Raw genomic sequence first — 22,113 nt, 5'->3', positions numbered from 1 at the left:
GAGCTGTGTTTGTTTTGGATGGGTCCAATGTGGAAAAGAGTGGGGAGCCATAGGCGATGTAATGCCAGAAGAGAGACGGGGAAGGCAGATAGCCGTAATGAATGAGATAGCTGTGTGTTTGCAGTCTGGAGGATTGATTGACACTGGGAGGTCTGTCTGTGCAAGATGGCCTCCAGCTAAATCAGTTTGGCATCAACAACAACAACAGTCCAAATCTCGCCATTAGTTCAGAGCGGCAACAGGCGCAGATAGTTTCCACTTTCTGGATGTTTTTCCTCTCTTTCCGTCTGTCGGGGAGCATTACAGCTTCTATTTCTCTCTGTTTGCTTTCTGCTCGTCTGTCTCTCTCTGTCTCTGAAGCGTCATCGCTCCATTTCTTCACTGCTCTTTCTCACTTTCTGTTCTTCCAGTTTTTTTGTTTTATTTAATCTCCTCTCAGTGATATCCACCATTTATCTCAAATTACCTTTTCACTTTCCTTCCTCTTCCCTCTCTTTTTCTCTTTCTCTTGAATTTCTTCTCCTCTGTCACTTTCTTTCTTTCTGTCTTTCTTTCTTGCTCCCACTTTCTCCCTCTCTCATCTTTTGTCTTTCTTTATTTCTCCCTTTTGCTCTCTCCCTGTCCTTTCTCTTTCTGTCTTCCTCTATCTCTCCCTCTTTCTCCCTTTCTCTCTGTCTCTCTCTATTTTACCATCAAACTTTTCTCTAGTTTTTTACTCTGTCTATTTTACAAATCTCTTTCTTTCTGCTCTTTGTCACTCTCTTGCTCTCTCCCTCTTCCTTACTTGTGCTCTCTTTCTCTCTCTTCTTTTTTCTTTCTTTCTCTTCCTTGATTCCCCCCCCCCCCCCCCCCCCCCCCCCCCTCTCTCTACATCTAAATTTCTGTTATAGAAATAGACTGTAGACATAGACCTGTTTTGGCCCTGTATAATTAGATACTGATGTCAATAGAAATATCAGACCATGATCACATCAAAGCTCTGTTGCCATGGTGACTAAGTGCCATCGTTCTCACCCCAGAAAAAAAGGGCGAGCGATGTGGAGATGTGGAGAGATGACTAGACAAAGAGTAAAATGTGCCATGGATGGAGAAAGAGCAGCGGTGTTTATGTGATGAGAGAGAGAGAGAGAAACAGTGTTTTTATGGGGGAGCTGTGTAGAGAGGATATGGTGTATAGTGTCTCTGTGTTAAATGTTGCATGCAGGACAGCCAGTGAAAAGAAGCAAAGAGCAGCTAGTGATATTGACGTATTGATCTGTGTGTGGACTCTGATGTTATGTGTGTGTGTTTCCATCTGTATTATTAAAGTTCACCATGTACAGTATGCTGCAGTATGTGTGTGGCTTATTTTACCTTTCATGTGTCTTCTTTTATCACCAGGACAGTGATGGAGACAAGAGTGAGGACAATCTGGTGGTGGACGTCTCCAATGAAGTAAGTGATATTTGGCATCTTCATGCTTAAAGCTCATGTAAGGAACTTTCATTTCTTGTTGATTTTGGCGCCCCCTGTGGACAAAGCACTTATATATTATCCCATTGATAATCTCGTCCTGTACTCGTACAATAAAAAAAGTGATCCTGCTGTGACCAACTGTTAAACTTTGGAGTGGAAAAAGTAAACAAAGGCTGCTTCTTCATCTTTCTGTTAATTGCCTCATCTTTCTCTACCCTGTAGCAGCATTCACAGGCATTAAAACCTTAGAATAATAAATAATGTCGCTGACGGTCTCTTTTGCTTCTGTGAGTCATATTGTGCCATCACGATTCATATCTGTCTGATTATTCACAGAGGCATTTAAGTGCCTATAAAGATATTTTTCTGTTGATAACATGACTTCCTGCATATGAGAGAGGTCCTTTAAGGCAGGGGTTCCCAAACTTTTCAGCCTGTGACCCCGAAAATATAATTGCCAAAGACTTGCGACCCCTACTGTCCCTAGAAGTGTGAAAGTTGCTTCATACTTCAATTCACTGTTCTGCAGAAAATTAACCTACCTACATGCACATGTTGCTTCTGAAGATGCTTTTGTCAATCAACTGTTTACTGACCCTAACCCTAATCTTAGGAGTCATCTGGCTTACCTCAATTGTAACTACTATTTCTGTCCCTATTTTTTTCAGTAATAGGTCAAATATGCAATTTTTAGATTACTTTACAAAAAAAAAAAATTCTGGAAGAGATCTTGTGACCCCCCACTAGTGTCTGGCGACCCTTCATGGGCAGTGGCAGTTCTAGACCAATTTTACTGGGGGGGCCAGGCTGGGGCCAAGGGTGTTGTCAGAGGGACACATTCAACCCTGACAAAAGAGACTGGGAAGGGCGAGGACCAGCTGAGAACAAACTGGCAAAACATCAGTACATCCCTACATACTAGACATATATAGTACTGTGTACTATATCAAAATGCAGACTGACAACAGCTGTTTGGCTGTTTACACTCAAAATGAGTCCCTTAGCGCTCTAAGGGACTGGAACCAAGTGCCACACACTTGTGTTCCGCCTGTAACATCGACCCGATACTGAAGCTTTTTTATTGTATTGTAATATTATTTTGGTGTGGAGGGGGGGGCACAGGGGGGTCCAGGTTCAGTTTTCCAGGGGCACTGGCCCCTGTTGGGCCCTCCCCAGAACCGCCACTGTTCAGGGGGTCCCGACCGACACTTTGGGAAACCCTGCTTTAAGGGATTGACTCACACTATTGTCACCAGAATCTGCTATTTGTGTTTGGCTACTCTAAATCATTTTTTTTCACTCCATCTGTCCTTAGCATCCCAATTTTATGCTACCCCAGGCAGATATTCAGATCAACCCTCTGTACACTTACTGCATCACATGAAATGCCAGGAGAACAAAATATACAACTAACTTGTAGCTAACAAAGTTACTTATTTTTTACTCCTTTAGCTGCTAGGATTTCCACTTCAGTGTATGTCAATGACATAGCTTTCAATAAAAACTCTCTTTTTATGCAGGTTTTAAAGGAAGTAAAACCTGTAGCATACCTTGCATATACATTTCCACAATAGATTTGAGATCATTTGCAGATTGCAACCAAGTAATAACAACTTACCTTCCTTTTCCCTTAGAGGTATGTGGGATAACCTACTCTGGCTGCTTTAACACAACTGGTGAACACTGAACACTGGTTCTCTAGAGTCTTTCTTTTTGGTTTGTCAGTTCTATGATTCAGTGAAATCTCATTGGTGCTGTCAGTCTCCTCAGAAGAGGACCCACACCCACTTCAGATATTATTGGATGATTCGATTTAAAGCGCCAATGCTGAACTTTTAGATTCTGGTTAGTTTTAGATTTTGGTGCCATCCTTGGTGATATCCTTTTTCTCTTTCTGATTTTGTCATGCGTATTTGTGTAAGAAGTGTAAACAATAGAGATTCTCATGTTGCTTCCTTTTTGCGGTCGAACATATCACTCACCATGAATCTTTGCTGTGGAAAATGTCAGCAGATGCTGTTTCTGCAGCGTGTTGTCATTGACTTTGACACCTATCTGGTAGCACGACACACAAGCATTCAAAATTCCAATTTAGAAACAGTCAGTCCTGTCGTTGATGGTTGTTTTTCTTTTCTAGGTCATACTGAGGCATTAGCACTAATTTCAGTGTTTCTCATTACCAGCCGAAAACTCCTCACAGGAGTTTTAGAAACACCTGTTCTTATTTTCAGATCGTAAAAAATGAAGCATAACTAAGACAGTTTTATTATGTTTTCCTCCTATAGATCTACCTTAATCTTACACAGAGGTCTCCTGAAAACAATCAGCTGTTAGCTGATAGTATTTTAATCTGATCTCTTCCAGAAAGCTCTACCTTCATTTCCTGTGTTTCCTAACAGTTTTCCGTCTCCACTGTGGAAGATATCTAACTCACTCACAGGACTCAAAATTCCCTCTCTCTCTCTCCCACACAATTCCTCACAGCTACATCCTTGTGCAAGAGCTGAACATCTCTGTTACGGAAAATATCTTTGATGTCCTCACAAAGTCACAAGTTACAAGCTTCCTTTATCCGACAGCAGCTCTCTGACTCTGGGTTCCAGCCCACACATGAATAAATCATTAGCCCACCAATAGGAAGAACAGTTCTGCTCACGGGGAATAACTATGGATATCCCTTCGCAGCTTAGAACCACCCCCTGTACTCTGAATAACCTGCCCTCCAGCTGTCAATAGTTCAATTTACAAGAGTGTGTGTGTGAGAGTGACACGGTGAGAGAGGTCAGCTTTGAATTAATTTTACCTTACAAAAGGTTCGTTTTTTAAGAGTTGCTTGTTGCTTTCTCTTAATGTTCATGTTTTGTACACAGCAAATAATTTGCTCACTTTATTCAGGTGTATTTGAAAGCCAAAATGTTTTTGGTTTATTCACTTAACCTGTCCAATTATGTGTACATGAGTACTGAAAGACAAGAGGCCAGTGATGCTAACTAGTGCAGTGCAAACTTGTTATTAAAACCTTTGTCTGTCACTTGATTCCAGCCATTGGTTTTACTCATTTCTCAGTGCTGATTGGCCATGAAGGATTCACTGAGGATCTGATTTTTTTTTAACTCTCGAATCAGCGAATGAAGCCGCTATTTTGCACCTTTCATGCGTATCATTTGCTCAATTCCGTCAATTTATGGTGCCCACTTTGTGTCAATCACGTCGCCTGACAAGACCATTGCATCTATTCAAGTCTTAATATTGGCTTTGCTTGTTATTCATTTCGCACAAATGATTTTTTTTCGTGCAAATGTAAAAAGTAAGTAATTGCCAGAAGAATAAGAAGCTTCCTCTTCTTTATCCTTATAAGGTTATGTCATTGTCACTTTTTTAAATTTTGATGTCATTGTTATAAGTTGAAATTCTTAAACTATGACTATAGAGCTGAAAGACACTTATGTGAGGTCTAATGTAAAGTGAACAGGTAGTTATGCAAATTAGAATCCTGTCAGGGTGAGCATGACCCTGACGTGAAGCAGAAAGATCTTTCTAACTAGATATCTTGTTATCATAACAGGTTGCCAAAGCAACCTTAGTTTGTTTGTTTGTTTGTTTGTTTGTGTGTGTGTGTGTGTGTGTGTGTGTGTGTGTGTGTGTGTGTGTGTGTGTGTGAGCGTGTGTGTGTGTGTGAGCGTGTGTGTACGTGAGTGTGTGTGTGTGTGTGTGTGTATGTTTGTGTGTGCGCGTGTGTGTGTGTGTTTTTTGCGTGGATGTGAAATGTCTACAGGTATGTAGCCAGTTCAGCTTTCTGCTGCCGTTTCCTTGTAAAGAGAAAGAGCTCCTTTGTAAGCTCATTATCAGCTGCTGCTGTTTGTGTTGTCCACTCTGGTCTGGCCACACACACAGGGCACTTAAACACAAACACACACAAATTCACAGAAACTGTCAGATAGTCTCCTCGTCGATCTTTTCTTCCTATATTGATGCTCGCTGTCTGACCTCTTAAGGCTTTCTTTTCTTCCATCTTTCCACCGTCTCTGTTTCTTTTCAACTCATCTTTACTACACCTCTCATCCTGCTCCTCCCCCCCCTTTAACTTCCCCCTTTCGCTCTCATTAGATAACTGCAGTCGGGTTCATTCAATATATGCAAAGCCGTTTATGCCCCTGGAATATTTAAGTTCTTTAAATACTTCACACAGTGTACCAAAATATGTTTTATCTGAGCCTGCTGTATTTTGATATTGCACACAAGAGCAGAATTGGTCTCTTGTGTGATTTGAAAACCGGTACAAAAGCAGAGAGAGTACAAAAAGACAAATGTGGGTAATGGCAAAAAAAGGGAGGGAAATTCTCTGGTGAAGTGTGTGTGTGTGTGTGTGTGTGTGTGTGTGTGTGTGTGCGTGCGTGCGTGCGTGCGTGCGTGTGTGTGTCTGCGTGTGTGTGTGCGTGCGTGTGTGTGTCTGCGTGTGTGTGTGCGTGCGTGTGTGTGTCTGCGTGTTTATGCACATCTAAATGTATTTTGCGTGTTTTTTGAGACAATGCAAATGCATGTTTGAGCATACAAGCCTGTGCATTGCGTGCGTGCGTGCGTGCGTGCATGCGTGCATGCGTGCATGCGTGCATGCGTGCATGCTCTTCAATGTGTGGGCTGATCACTGTGACCCAGAGAGAAGTGCTTACTCTAGCACTTTGTTCTGGGGGAGGCAGAGTTGGCTTGACGGCGTCTCCAGTGATGAAAGCAGCTGTAACAGCAACACGATGTGCAGCTCCACACACTGCTGTTACAGTGACAGTGACAATCTCTGCTGTTTCATGTAACATGTCATCATAGTGCAGACTGTGACACAAAAGAGCATGATGTATCCACTAAGTAAGACCCTGCCTTTTCCTAAATATAAATCCAACCCTCTCATATTCAGAGCAAACTTTATTTGTAATCAGATTTTGTCATAGGATCATTTTATAATGAAGACAGAGATAAGAAAGTTTTTGTAAGAAGGGATGAACCCACTGTGGCTCCAAACACAAAATTACTCAAATGAAAAAGACTTTAATAAAAAAAGGAAGGTGCTACTTTTGCTTTGGGCATGTTGCGTCAGGTACCTGTGAGACAACAATAATCCAGGAATTCCTGCTGGAGTCAAAGACATGTAGCTTTGAAGTTTTATCAGTCACCAAAAACACTGCACAGTGGTTTTTAACTTTGCCGGAGGGGAAATTACAACGTCACAGCAAATAATTTCAAAGCAGGGCCCAATGCCAGCATTACATACTGGTGTGTTTTCTTTTGGTTATTAGAAATGCAGCACAAAATCACGTCATAAAACTCCTTGTCATCAAAAATGACCAAAAAAGTGACAAAGCAACAAACAAAAGGAAAAACTTTGACGCAGTGTGTAACCCTCTGAGACTGTAAAGACAGAAATAAGCTCCTGTTTAAACTCATGGCAGAACTCTAAATCATTTTCATCTTTGTCGCTCAGGAGCCAAACTCTCCTGCTGGCAGCCCTCCTCACTCCCCCCACGGGAATGGGTTGGACCGGGCACCCACCCTGAGGAAAGAGCTCCCTGGTTCCTCGAGTACAGGAGAGGCCCCCTCCACCCCAAACCCCCGCAGCCCCACCCCAGGGAAGTCCAAGGACCCTTCACAGGTAAGATAGATAGATAGTTAGTTAGAGAGTATCTTCACTCTGCTTTCCTTTAGTGCAGAAACAATGCTGCAGTGTTATCGTGTAATGAGACTGCAGATGTTCAGCCTCTTTTGTAGCATTCTTCACTTCACAAAGTTTCCATCCCTGCTATGTTTGGCCATCATTTGGTATCTCTTTTGGGGGAATTAAAACACTTCAAACTTTTACAACCATTGTTCAGTAACCCTTGTTCTATTCCACTACATTAAAACCCTTCATGGATGTTAGTTCAGCTCCCCTGTAATGAAGGGCGTTTATAAGCCATGTGTTTCAGTTCTTGGTTAACTTGTCTTACAGATGGATAAGTCCCAGTCCCCTCTGTCAAAGTCTGGTACCCCATCCCCATCCCATCGTGACGCCCTCACCCCTGGAGCACCAGGAGCCCCTGGACCCAGCACTTCCTGCCTTCGTCTAGTCAGCAAAGCAGCATCCAGTGCAGACCCTCTTGGTGAGATATAACCCTTCAAAAAGTTTGAGTATAAAATTCATTAAATACTTGATTTGGTACCTTTTGATGAAGAAGCTTTAATATTACAGGCTATAACCGCATCAATCTTCTACACACATTTATAGTCTTTATTTATCTTTATTTATTTGTAACCATGAACTCAGAAAGTGTAAAAAAAACAACCTAAGATTGAATCGTAATGTGATTTTATGTCTTGTAATGGAGAAAGAAAACAAATCAATCATTCCTGTAAATCTACTCTGTGCTTGATAAAATGGCTCCTTGAATTTTTCTGTCTTTACTTGGATAGGATTTGCCCACAGTCTTCCTCTGACCTTCTCGCCATACATCCTGTTGTCCCTGCGTTTATCCATTTCTTTATTTGTTTTGTCTTGACATAACTTAAAAAAAATATGCTATCAGATTTTGAATTCCAAAGAGGACCCTGACTCTTATTGCCACTGAGCTCACGAGCAGAGCTCTGAACTATTACCTGCTCCTCTTCAGCCAATACAGAACAACCATCGTCTTGAACTTTGTCAGTGTGTGAACAAAAAAAGTTAAATTCAACAAAAAGTTTTCCATTTTTCTCAGCCCCTCTGTGATTGTGTCTGTGCTTGTGCTATGTATTGTTCCCCCCTCTATACTTCCATCCTTCAACCCCTCCTTCCTCTTTCCCTCCCTCCCCAGCTCTCCGCAGTCCCATGTCTGTGCCCCCTGGTTCATACCCGGCTCACTTTGGCGTGGTGTCCCACGCAGGACTGAACGGGGAGCTGGCCAGTCCGGGCGGCTTCGGAGGTGCTCTCACTCTCTCCCCACAGATCAGCGCAGCAGCAAACGCCTACTCCCGAAGCCCCATGGTGTGTAAAGGCCGAATTATTATCCCCTGTTAAAGTTTGATTTATGGTTCAGCATCAGATGTGACCCCCTGACTGTCACAGCACCGAAGGAAAATAGATGAATGTATTCTGCGTTATCAGGTAGTGCTGTGCATTCATTATGTACTCGAAGCTGCCATTTGACATTCTCCTTTATAGAGAGTGAAGGGAGGTAGTGTTGTGGATAAAATTGCTTACAGTATCTGGATCACAGCATCATAGATCAGTGTCAGCACAATCACACGCTTCACAATTTTAGAGACCTTCCTGTTGCCCCATGGTTTTAATCTTGTTTTACACATAACACATTTGATCCTCCTGCATCTATTTTACCCAGAAAAAAAACACTTAAAATTGCCTGCATGCTTTTATAAATCTTACTTTAAATTGTTTTCTCTGGTTCTCCAGCTTCCCAGTTTGTCCTGGTCTCGCTGTTTATTGCTTCTCTGTTTACTTCTTCCCACCAGGTGGCGTATGACTCTCGGTCTCACCTGAGGGCCCCAGGGCTTTCCTCTTCTCTGCCTGGCTCCTCGGCCGGCAAGCCGTGAGTTTGTTTTTCTGTAACATTGGACGTATTCACAGCACTTATGCAACATTAAACAGGAATTCACAGAAGGATTGAATCTCAGTTCATCTGAAAAAATTTGTGAAAGCAACTGTTCCAACTTTTGAAATTCAATTTTGGTGTTAACAGCCTTTTATTCTTCCAATGTCATTTACACATTTATTATTATTGCAGAATACTCTCCATTTACAAAATGTGTTTCATTTTATTTCATGTTAAAGTGAGTTATAAAGAAAATGTGTCAAAACCAAGCAGAAAGGAGTTGGTTACAGACAGTTGAAATATCGTAGCCTTGCTCATAGAAAATGACAAACATTTTAATTGAACAAGATCCAGATATGTGGATAGTAATTCATCCTAGCTGCTCAGTTCTTTCTAACTTCACAAGGTTTCATAGTGTTGCACATTAACCCTGTCTCACAGCTGAAAGCCCTGCTCATTATTGATACTGTTGAATGTCCAGGACATTTGATCACAGTCCATTCAGCTTTGCTGACTGAGAAATTGTGTTGTTTTTGTCATTTGCTGCAGAGCAGCAATTCATTCTTGTGGTGCTAATTTGAAATCATAAAACAGCCTCAGCTTCAGTCTGCTCCAGTATTGATCGGCCATTAGCAATGCCACACTGGCTCTGCTCTGTAATACAATCTGCTATTATGCATTCCCGCCCACAGCTACAGTGGGCCAAGTAATTGCTGAATTTAGGCAAATATTACTCAAGTTACAAGGCTGTTATAGTTTGGTCAGACTTCATAACTTGCACACTTTCTAGTTGGGAATTGTGTATTTAACTGAAGCGTCTCTGCTTCCACTTTCTCATTCATTGATTGATTGATGGATTGATTGACTCTGTCCTGTCTGTCCTGTCTTTGGTCCATTTCTCAAATCCTTCAATCTCCTTTCAGTACAAACAAGCCAAACCTTGTTTATTTTCAGCCATAGCTCCTCTGTTCTGTATTGATTTGTTCCTGTTTTCCTCTCTCTGTTTTCTCTGCAGTGCCTACTCGTTCCATGTGAGCGCAGACGGACAGATGCAGCCGGTACCTTTCCCCCCTGACGCCCTGCTAGGCCCAGGGATCCCTCGCCATGCCCGTCAGATCCACAGCCTGAACCACGGAGAGGTGGTGTGCGCTGTCACCATCAGCACCTCCACACGTCACGTCTACACTGGAGGTAAAGGCTGCGTCAAGGTGTGGGACATCAGCCAGCCAGGAACCAAGAGCCCAATGGCCCAGCTGGACTGTCTGGTGAGACCTGAGAAAAGTGTGAAACAGACAGACCCAAGAGTTAGAAATGAAAATAAATACACTGACAAGCACTCCAAACAAAAGTGTGTGGGTGCAGTATATTTCCTGAGCCAAAATGAAGCCTTTGTGCATTTTGATTTTATTGTTTTGTCCAATCAGAACAGGGACAACTACATCCGCTCCTGTAAAATCCTCCCAGACGGACGGACCTTAATTGTCGGTGGGGAGGCCAGCACCCTGTCAATCTGGGATTTGGCCACGCCCACTCCTCGCATCAAGGCTGAGTTAACATCATCTGCTCCTGCCTGCTATGCTCTGGCCATTTCTCCAGACAACAAGGTGTGCTTCTCCTGCTGCAGCGATGGCAACATCGTGGTCTGGGACCTTCACAACCAGACTCTGGTCAGGTAAGAGAAGAGAGGGAGGAAAAGATTGTGGAAAAAATAGAAAAGGCACGTGAAATTTTGCCTACAAAAATAACCCCGGACAGGAGAGAGGGGAGAGGGGAGAGGGAAGAGGGGGGAAGTGAGGGAGACAACGGCTGGAGGATATGGAAACATTTCAGGAACTTCTTCAGCAAAAAAGAGAAAAAGGAAATAAATTATTAGAGAAGAAAATGTGTGGGAGGAAAAATCGTTGCAGTCTGGGGGTACTCACCTCACCTTATAGTCAGGTAAGTAGGGCCTGAGGGGATATGGATGAAAACACTAAACTCTGATTTGGTTGGAGAAGAAGGACTAGGAGATGGAGAGGAAAGACTGTGGTGAGGGAAGAGGAATCCAAGAGAGAAAGACAATCCAGGTGTAGGTAAGGTGGGGGCAGAAGGTGCTACACTGAGGAAAGGATTCAAATATATCTGGCCTGACACCTCCAGGAGAAATGAGGCAAATAAACAAGCAGCATGCCAAGACTGAAAACTGTGTGTATGCATGTATTTGTGTTCATCTATGAACCTTGTTGTGTTTCCTCCCTGTAGGCAGTTCCAGGGCCACACGGACGGAGCGAGCTGCATCGACATCTCTAACGATGGAACCAAACTGTGGACGGGGGGGCTCGACAACACGGTGCGCTGCTGGGACCTGAGAGAGGGACGCCAGCTCCAGCAGCATGACTTTACCTCGCAGGTAGACACACAAACAAATGTAGACACACACACTTTCTCACAGATCACACGCATCCATTCACTTCAGAGACTGAAAAATACATCAATTAAGAGATACCTGTGGAGAGTGCTGGTTTGGCTATGATGGAGCGGATGTCCCATGTATGAAGTCTTTAATGAAAGAATTTGGTTTATGTCATCCCTCACTCTCTACCCACATTTTCAATCTCTCTAAAACAGCTGTCCTATCTAATAAAGACAAAAAGCCACAGAAAAAATCAAAAAAGTGTTAGATAAAATAAACATCCCTGTAAACCATGATTGTACACACATAAACACATGTTATTTGGGTGCAGGGATAGACAGGCAAAATCACAAAATGTACACAAAGAGGGAATCACTAGTTAACTGACAAACACATTAAGCCAAAAACAAACGCACATCCTGACCGAGACTCACAGGTACTTACACCAACACACACAGGCAGAACACATCAACAAACATCATAGAGATCACCTCACATGGCCTTGTACACACACACTGACTCCCTTATTCACTCCTCACTGCCACAACAGAGCTATAGAGTTGACCACTGTTGTCAGATGAGTTTCGATCCACCGTGTAATGACTTTCTCTCTCCCTTGTCGTCTCTCTCGGCCTGCCACTTCCCGTCACTCTGCTTCCATTTTCTCTCTCCTTCCCCCCCTCCCATTTATTAATTCACTCCATGTTCAACTCTATTACATCATTTCACTCTTTCCTCCCTTCTTTTTTACCTTTTTTCTTCTTTTCTCTCACTCCTGCTCCTTAATCTGTCATCATCACTCCTTCCTTCATGTGTCCTTTGTCTTTTATCATCCTTAGCTCTTTTCCTCCTTCATCCCACTCTTCCTCACATCTTATACCCAATATTTTTTTTTTTACGTTATCTTCATTTCACTGTATACCAGGGGCTTCATACTCATTTCAGTTTAGGGGCCACATACAGCCCAAGTTGATCTGAAGTCGGCCGGACAAGTATAATCATAACATAATAACCTATAAATCACAACAATTCTACATTTTTCCCTTTGTTTTAGTGCGAAAAAGTACAAGTACATTCTGTAAATGTTCACATTTAATGATCTATCTTTCTAAAAAAACAGCTGTTGTATTTTTGGCCATGATGAGTCTCATAGTGGGGCTGAATATTTTACTCTTTAAGCACTGAAACCTGCTACGAACACACCAAACACACAGGTTTCCCATTCACCTGACACAGAGTGTAATGTTTACAGCAAAAGAACGGATAGATTATAATATTGAAGAAGGTAAAGATGACTATTTTGGACCCCTCAGCTCCAGCATGAACAGTTTGCTTGCTGGACAGTGTTGTATGCAGGGGTGTAGTGCTAGCAGTGACAGAGAGCACCTATAACATACCCACATGTATGGTGAGCATGCACACAATATGTGGCCCCTTTCGAAAATTGTGGATCCACCATTCAAATGTGACAAATTTAACTATATGTAAACCTTAGTTCTAATTGGATCATGAGGCACTCTAAGAAGTCTTCATGAATTTCAACCGGATCATGCAAACAGCAAGAAATCTATTTCCTCACTTTGAGAAAAAAAAAGTGTCTGAGCGCCATTCTGGTTCTGGTGTGATCCGTCAGCACTATGATTGTATGCGACCCTCAGAGGACTAATATGAAATATTAGTTACTTTTATTAAGAAATTGCAGTTAATTCTTCTCTGTCTTTTTTTTAATTTGCAAAGTCATCCCGCAGGCTGGATTGGAACCTCTGGCGGGCCGGTTTTGGCCCACGGGCCGCATGTTTGACACCCTTGCTGTATACCTTTCTTTGATTCCTTCTGATTCCTCTCTTGATATCTCTCTCTCTGTCTCTTTCCAGATCTTCTCTCTGGGTTACTGTCCGACAGGCGAGTGGCTGGCTGTGGGAATGGAGAGCAGTAATGTGGAAGTCCTGCACGTCTCCAAACCTGACAAATACCAGCTGCACCTTCACGAGAGCTGTGTTCTCTCCCTAAAGTTTGCCTACTGCGGTACGCTTACCCAAACTTAACACATGTGTAATGTTATCAAATGTTATCATGATGATTCTCTGACTATTTTTATTCAGTTTACTGTGCCTTGATCTCTTTTGTTCCTTTGTTTAACCTTTGGTGTGTGTATCTGTGTTATTTCAGGCAAGTGGTTTGTGAGTACAGGAAAAGACAATCTGTTGAATGCATGGAGGACACCATATGGAGCCAGTATTTTTCAGGTGAGACAGCAGTGCTATGTTCTAAGGATGTTTATGCTGTGTGTGTATACATGTCAGAGTGTAGACATAAATATATATGTGCGTGTGTATGTGTGTGCATGTGCGTGTGTCTGTATCTGTGACTGCAGTGTCATCTGTGCATAGTGTTGTTGGGGCTATTTCTGCTTCCTGTCCCTACACACACACACACACACACACACACACACACACACACACACACACACACACACACACTAGTGCAGACACACTGAGCCCTGGAGGCTAAAGAAAAGGAAAGATGAAGGGATTCAGAGAGAGAGAGAGTAAACACTAAACATTTTTTTTACACTCCTGGTTTGTAGATCCATGGTGACTTGCAGAGGTTTATCAGAGAGTGCAGGCTGCCAACACATACACACACACACACACACACACGCGATGCATTCACACAACACAAAACAAATGTAATAATGCCATCGTGTTCAAACACTCCAATTGAGGAAATGTTGAATATGCGAGGATGCAATATTTTTAGCTGAGCCAGTTCACCTGGGTGTGAATGTAACTAGCAATGGGGTATGAAGGAACATTTTAAGCTGGATGTTTGGTGTGTGTGTGTTTGTGTGCGTGTGCGTGTGGCAGTCAGGTTTTTATAAGCTACAGTGGGCAGCAGGGTTGGCGGCTCCTGTCTCCCCCGGTGGACTAAAAGGAGAATGCTGGCGATCTGCTTTGTTATCCAAATGCCAAACGCTTCTCCTGCCAAACAGCTCCCTCCTGTCACCGTGTAATACTGCTCTCTCTCACTCTCTCTCTCTCTCTCTCTCTCTCTCTCTCTCTCTCTTTTTCTCTCTCTCCTCTTCCTCCTCTCTGCTTTATCACTGTCCTTTCCAGCCTTCTTTGTCCTGTTTACTGTTGTCCTTTTTTCCCTCACTGTGCTCACTCTTTTTTATCTAACTCTCCTGATCTATGTGTACCCTCTCCCCTCGCTGTGTTTTCTCTCTGTCCTTGTCCTTTGGTTTATCCCTGTCCTTGCTTTCTTCCATATTGGTTATCTTTTTTTTCCTGCCCTACCTCTTCACTTTTTGTCCTCTCTTCTTCATATTCTCCCCTCCCCTGTGGCTGATCTGTTGCATAGCCGCTCTTTTTCCTTCTCCACATTTTTCATCCAAAGAAGCTCTTCGGCATGAATATATTGAAAAAGCCTTGATGCATATTACTGACTACAACACAACTTATACATAAAAATAAACACTTAGTTATCACAAAAGGCAAATGTCCTAAACATTAAAAAACAACAGACAGATAAAAAAGAACAAAATACAAGAATGAAATGCTTTCATGTGTTTTTTTCTGTGGTCGTGTCTTTCAGTTATGTGTTGTGTAGATGAGAGAGCTTTATCCTTATGCTTATGAAATTTCAACCAACAAGCCACTTTTACAAAGGGAGCAATTTCAAGTAAAACTCCATTATTAGTATTATTATTATTCCATTGTTATTAACCCTCCTGTTATGTTGCGGGTCAAATTGACCTTTTTTAAAGTCTATTTTAGGTAATATATGCAATCCAAAACAGCTAAATGCAGCATGTGACAGAAGAGGTGTTGTGTTAATTTCTCAACATCACTTCATAAAAATAAAAAAAATTCAATATGCAAATAAAATAAGCAAACATCAATGTCATGTTTCACCATGGTATTATATTTAGGGCTTTCCAATGTCCATTAAAAATAGTTTTAATATGGATTTTAATGAAAAACAAGTGAGTTATTCTCATTGAACCATGATCTGTGAGAATTAAAGAACACCAATGGACTAAATCTTGATTTAAATGGTTAATAATGGCGCTAAAAATTAGATTTAAAAAAATGTGTATTGGGATTTTTTTGGGTTCTAACACTTTTGGATATTTTAATTTGATAAAGTCAAATTGACCCAGGAACATTATTGCTGTTCCAGAGAAACAAACATAACAGGAGGGTTAATGTGTGGGCAGTCCATGGTTGGAGGTATGACCAGTCATCATTTGTAGTCTTTTTTTCAGTAGTTGTTGTATTTTGTGTAGACTCATTGTGAGTGTTAAGAACTTGGTAGTCATTTCACAAAAAGAGCTACACATTTACTGGATTACTGGTTGGCATTTTGAGTAAGGCAGTCTACTGCATTAAAGATAGATATTTATATGACATAGAAGAAGTGATATTGAGTTATTTCAGTCTCTACAGTGCTTGAACTCTACAGGGAGATAGGATGATCGAAGGGTGAGGTATATGCCCTGAGAGGCAGCAAATCTATCCCACCTTCAAGTTCAGTCATTTGTGGTGGAGGTGTTGGTTTGTGATGTCATCTGAGATGGATGGGACGATGAGGCTGATGAAGCTGCAAAGAGTGAGGGGGAATGGGAAGGTGGAGGGTCGCACGCAACAGTGGCATAAATGATCTGAATGGAGAGAGACATATTTATGAAAGAAAGCAGCAATGTGATAGGCCAACGTTGAGGGTGTGTTGCAGTACAGGCCTAGACCTTACTCTTTCTTATATTACTTACAGAAACCCACCATTAGAATAAGATCAGGCATTATTTTAAATCATCTTATTCCCCGATGAGCTAAATTAACAACAGCATTATAACATTGATAAGCAAGGTCAGACTGAGATTAATAGCAGTGGGAGTCTGACAGGTTCACGACAGCAGGCCAGCTGCAGCAAAAATCCACAGGAACCTACGAGACAAGGGAGCTTGGGGACTCTCAGGTGTGGTTAGTAACTCTAATGTGACATGGCAGTTCATGGTAGTACCTTGCGGACACTTGGAGGAGAGAGAGGGGGAGACAGTAGCTCAGTGTGTCAGGTGAGGTCCCCAGGCAGTCTAAGCTTATAGTAGCATAACTAGGGTATGGTCCCAGCCACAGCAATCCTAACTATAAGCTTTATCAAAAAAGGAGGCTGCTCCTAAAAGTAGAGAGAGTGTCTGCCTCCTGGACCCTGACTGGTAACTGAATCCAAAGGAGAGGGTCCGGATAACTGGAGGCTCTACCTCCCATACTACTTTTAGATACATTTGCCACCACTAGCAGGCCTGCAGAGAGTAATGCCCTAGAGGAGTGGTAGGACTCTAATAATTCTTTAAGATTTGAAGGACCCTGACCATTGAGGGCTTTGCAGCTCAAAAGAAGAATTTTAAACTCTACTCTGACAAGTGATCCTCTTTTTTATTAGTTTGTTTGTTTGTTTTTATCCCTCTTTCACCTCTCTGGCCATTTCCCATCTCATATTTTGGCCTGTTACTTCACCCTCCCACCTGAACCCCCTTCCACTTGTTATTTTGGTATAGTATGAGGGAATCTGTGTGAAATGGCCTCTCACTGCTGGCTGGATGATTGACAACTCTGCTGTGCCTGTAGCAGGGAGGGAGGGAAGGGGGGAGGTTAGTTTAGAAAGGAGAAAAAGGAGGAGGAGGAGGGGTCGACATGAGAATTGAGGGCAGAGTGAAATGGGGGAACCTAAGAGGATGTAGAAGGGGGAAGAGGAGGAGGAGAGTGTGGGAAGAAAGGAAGGAAGATAAATGATGATGGAGCAGTGGGAGGCAGAGGGGAAGGAGGAGGAGGGGCAGCAGCGGGAGCGTTAGATCATCTAAAGCCAGGTGCCCAGGTCTGCCTTTCACACACACACACACACACACACACACACACACACAGAGGAGGGGGGAAAAGGAGGGAGGCTGTGGTGGGGGGAGAGGAAGACTGTACATTTTGCTAGTTCATACAGACCATCAGACTCGTGCAGCTAGTGATGCTTAAACCTGTAGTTAATGAGGCCACACGTCTCCAGAGAGAGAGCAGACGAGTGAGTCAGCATCCTGGAGCTCTGCTGTCGTCTGTTTGGAAATAATTGCCGACTGTTTTGAAATGCAAATATGTCTTGTGTGATTGAGTATTAAGTGATGATTCATATCTTTTTTAACATCTTTCTCTTTGTGTTTGTTTCTCTCCATCTGTCTCCACAAATATACCAACACTTATCTCTTTCCCTCTCCCTCTCTTTCTGTCTCTCGCCCATTCTTAGTCCAAGGAGTCCTCGTCTGTGCTGAGCTGTGACGTCTCCCCAGACGACAAGTACATAGTGACGGGCTCTGGGGACAAGAAGGCCACGGTGTACGAGGTGGTGTACTGAGGGGGGCCGGAATGAGGCGGGAAGAGTTAGGATGGAGATTTTGGGGTGTTTTCCTTTTGTTGTTTTTGGAGGAGGGGCAACCAATTAACCAATTGCCCTACCTACCAATCCTGACCCTCATTACATCAGCAACAGCAGCATCCTTGTCTCAGTCCTCCTGACCCTCACCCCTTAAGCATCACCCCTTCTCCCCTTTTTTTTTTATTGCTGTGATATAAGCTACTGTGGAAGCTCCCAAATGCCCCCTCTCCTCCCTCCTCACTCCTTTTGTCTTTTAGCTCAAGGATGAAGCATGATAGTAAAGAGAGGGGAAGCAGCAAGATAAGAAGGACAAAGAAAAAGGGCGGTGGAGCATAAAGATAAAGTCAGGAAGCAAAAGAGGAGGAGAGAGAGAGGGAAGAGAAATGACAGGGAGGAAGAGGAGGAGGAGGAGGAGGGGGAGGCTGGGTAATTAGGGCTGTTTCCTGATTAAGAGCTCAGTGGAAGGAAGGCCCCCAGAGGAGGCGCGGAGCGGCACTGTGGGAGCGCCAGCCAGGAGCACTGATACCACACAATCGATTCATTAGGCAGACAGTGGAAGCCTTAATGAGGCTGACGCCGCAGCTCGCTCTCCCCGCAGAGAGGTGTCAGGAGCTCGGGAACGATGACGCTTCAGATATCCACACACACACTGACACGAAACATAGACCTGCTCACACACACACAGGAGGCTCACATCATTGGGCAGCAGTACACACAAACATACTCGAATGCGCCCCCCCTTGAGGCAACCGTTAGAGAGAAACACACACACACAACACACAGAGCACCCAATTAAACATTCATGGCACACTCGCCGTCTCACTGCTTAATATCTATTTTATTTTGGTCTGACAAAGGCAGCGTCTAATGAGCAGCCGAGTCAATGGGATTCTCCCAGGGCCCACAGACACAAACACAGAACATCAGCCGAGCTGTTCCCTCTAATTCCTCTGGATTGTTCTCCTGACACCGGGCGCTGCTCTCACTCTCATTAAAGGCGCTGTCAGCTAGATGAAGAAGCAGCACGCCAACTTCACTGTAAGGCAGACAAGAGGGCAAATTAACACCTCAAAATTTTACTATCAAAAGCAGCCAACTGAGCAGCGTCTGATCTGAAGCCTTCCAATCTGATACAACTAGTTGCTGTTTTGATTCGAAAACCTGATGTGATGTTGAATTAAACAGAGTCATGTCTCCACCTCTGCCTGCCTGCTGATGTCTTCAAGTGCTCTGGCTAATGTTTGCTAAGCTAATGATTGAGATGCTAAACACCTTAAAGGAGTAGTGTGAAGTTTTGGGAAAGATGTTTATGTGCTGTTTTTTGTTGCTGAGGTTGAAATGAGAAGATTAATTCCACCCTCATGTTTTGGACTGTAAAGCCTGAAAATAAAGGGAAACAGCTAGCATAAAGCTCTGTCAGGAAGCAACTGTGGTCAATTCACAGCAACTGTGAAACGCAGTTGTTAGTAAGTTCTTTAGTGCGTTCAAAAAGGCTTCATGTTGAACATAAATTCCCAAGTTTACATTGGGTCTCTGCCATTGACTATTTCTTTGTCTGCAGCATAGACTGTATAAGATATGGACGTAGTATCCGTGACGTCACCCATCTGTTTCTGAAGAGCTGTTTTGAGGCCAATCGTCGTCGGCAGTCATATTGCTGCTGTCGAGCGATTGTGACGTAAAGAGGCGGGCTTTGAGCCTCCTAGCCAACAGCTACTGTGTTCCCGCCTGTCAATCAAGTCAGCTGTGCCTCTCATTGGAAGACAAGTAATCTCAATATCTTCAAAATTGCAGCGTTAGAAAGAAATTACAGTGTGTGCCGATCGAGAAATGAGCTATCCAGACTACACTCGTTTTTTGTACCAGGCTGTAAACATGTTTATTTCTGCTGTAAAGATCCTTTTTTTTAACTTGGTGTGTATGTGGTTTCCGGTACTTCTGGAGCCAGCCTCATGCGGATCCTCGATAAACTGCAAGTTTTTAGCACTTCCGCATTGGACTCATATTTTTAGACCGGAGATTGCCGCTTGGTCTGCAGCTGAAACTTCCTGTTAGGTTCTGCTGATTTCCTTGTTCTTAAAATGAGCTATAAATTACTCAAGGAACCGCCTTCAAAAACTTTAAATAATTATTTTTACACTTCAGTTGTTCTACATTTCAGACAATATGCAACTTATTTAGTGGTTTAGTCTAGTTGCAAGTGGTTGGATTCTACCAGGCTAGTTTTCCTGTTGTTGTTTTTTTAAAGTTATGTTTTGGGTATTTTTGCCTTTAATGATAGGACAGCTGAAGACAGACAGAAAATGTGGGGAGTAGAGAGTGGGGGAGGACATGCAGCAAATGGTCGACCAGCCGGGAGTTGAACGGCAACCTCTGCGACGAGGACTGTAGCCTCTATACGTGGGGCGCTTAGACCGCTAGGCCACCAGCACCCCCCTTTGTATTTTCATGCTATGCTATGCTAACAGGCAGCTGATTGTAGCCTTACACACACTGTACAGATGGAAGAGTGGTATCAATCTTCTCGACTGCAAAACTCAACAAGACTGCCATCAATGTGTTTCCCAAAATGTTCAGACTATTCCATACTTTCCAGTCCTCCTTGTATAATATCCAGTCTGATAGGAAAATTGTATATCAGAGCTCTCTGCTTTTATAGAACATGAATTACCAATGTGTAGATTCAAAGGGCACATTTTAAGCTTTTCTTTTATTACCCATTTAATTCAGCATTTTTATGAATAGTGATAGTAATATGTTTATGTATCGGGGTTGCCAATGACTGCGTTTTCTGGGAGCTAATCGCGCGGGATGCACTCACACCTGGAGACACAAACTCAAACAGAATACAGGCAGGACATTTGTTTCTGTTGTTTTTTTTATGATACAGTGTATTTTTTATCTTTGTTAACGGTGACAGGCAGAGGGCAAACAGCAGCAGTCCCATGTTAAAACAAAAAAAGGATACCCCCAATGTGGGTGAAAAGTTCCTCTGTCTTTCGCTTGTTGCTTTTCTTTTCTTCCTCATTTTTCCAAAGTGGTAGTGAATGTACTATAGTCTGTTTTCAGTCCCCACCGTGCAACTAAACCTTGTTCTGTTGAGTCTGTTGACACAACAATGCAGATTTAGCCAACAACAATGTCCCACTTTTTACTGCATGCTTGTTGCACTAAAGCTCCACTTCTGCAGGTACAGTGATCGGTTTAACAGCCACATTTTTACAGAGGGATGGATTTTACATTACAGTATGCAATTTAGTTCCACTGTATAAACTTTAAGCAAGATTTGTCCATGTTTCTCGCAGAAGCTCTAGAGCAGGCTAGAAAATAATGAGGGACTTCTACAGCGGCTATGGTAGCAGCCAGGAGTCAGAGATCATCTGTACAGATAAAGCATCTTCCTGTCAGCAACAGGCACACCTTAACAAAACTCTCATACACAAGCTTGTATAGTACACAGAATGATGCTGTATAATGGCTATGCATTCAGTGGTATAGCGTGACTATTTGGGACATTGTATTTGATACTCTTCTTTAACTGTCAGTAACGTCTCTCCCCCCTGCCTGTGCTTTCTCTCTTCAAACAGTATAACATCTTTTTTTCTTCTGATTTACAAACCCATATTTAGTTTCCCCTTTAAAAAGCCAAGGATTTTTTTTTTTTATAATGCACTGTGTCTTCTTCCCTCCTGATGCGTTTCTGATGTGCTGTACAAGAAATACTGTGTGTGAAAAATAAAACCAAACTTGTGTTCATCCTTTCAGGTTGATGTCTTTGTCTTTTTCTTTTTTTTTTCACACAGGTTTAAAACCAGAGGGAATAAAACAGTTCAGTTTTAAGCTCATCACATCGTTAACCAGCTTTGTTCACACACTTAATCTGTCATTCATCCCTAATCAAGAAATAAAAATGCACAATCCCAAAACAAATATGGGATTTTGATTTACCTGTAAAAACTATTATAATTAACTATAAATTGTATGAGTTATAAGCAGTTTTACACTGTTATTTTGAGACTGAGAGGACATTATCCATCTTGTGACTTTATAAATAAACAAAGGAATTTATTCATAAATAAATTGGTATTTAATTGTGTTCTTCAGGACACAGATAACCATAAATATGGTTCTGAAATCTGAATGATTGTATATTGTTTGTATCCTGGACAGTGACCAGTGTTGGAGGTCCCTCTTTGTATCTTTAGATAAGTTGCACACATTTAATAAGAAGACTGAGATCATGAAGCTAACTCACAATTACACTATATTACCAAAAGTATTCGCTCACCTGCCTTG

General features: G+C 42.5%; 1 protein-coding gene across 2 annotated transcripts in view; it reads left to right on the top strand.

Moving 5' to 3' along the window:
- The window catches only part of tle2b (TLE family member 2, transcriptional corepressor b), a 99,179-nt gene extending 77,598 nt beyond the window's left edge, over window positions 1-21,581 (top strand). For both annotated transcript variants that reach the window (XM_034675507.1, XM_034675517.1), the window contains exons 10-20: window positions 1,381-1,434; window positions 6,929-7,096; window positions 7,433-7,583; window positions 8,274-8,443; window positions 8,929-9,005; window positions 10,024-10,273; window positions 10,433-10,680; window positions 11,250-11,397; window positions 13,275-13,425; window positions 13,570-13,646; window positions 17,689-21,581. In XM_034675507.1, coding sequence (XP_034531398.1) covers window positions 1,381-1,434; window positions 6,929-7,096; window positions 7,433-7,583; window positions 8,274-8,443; window positions 8,929-9,005; window positions 10,024-10,273; window positions 10,433-10,680; window positions 11,250-11,397; window positions 13,275-13,425; window positions 13,570-13,646; window positions 17,689-17,796 — 1,602 coding nt within the window. In that variant the 3' untranslated portion in view covers window positions 17,797-21,581. The remainder of the gene's footprint in view (window positions 1-1,380; window positions 1,435-6,928; window positions 7,097-7,432; window positions 7,584-8,273; window positions 8,444-8,928; window positions 9,006-10,023; window positions 10,274-10,432; window positions 10,681-11,249; window positions 11,398-13,274; window positions 13,426-13,569; window positions 13,647-17,688) is intronic.
- Window positions 21,582-22,113: the final 532 nt, after the last annotated feature.

Source organism: Notolabrus celidotus, chromosome 2 (genome assembly GCF_009762535.1).
Source record: "Notolabrus celidotus isolate fNotCel1 chromosome 2, fNotCel1.pri, whole genome shotgun sequence".
Taxonomy (NCBI): domain Eukaryota; kingdom Metazoa; phylum Chordata; class Actinopteri; order Labriformes; family Labridae; genus Notolabrus; species Notolabrus celidotus.
Note: the sequence above shows the minus strand (reverse complement) of the source record. Positions and strands in the feature narration are given on the sequence as shown.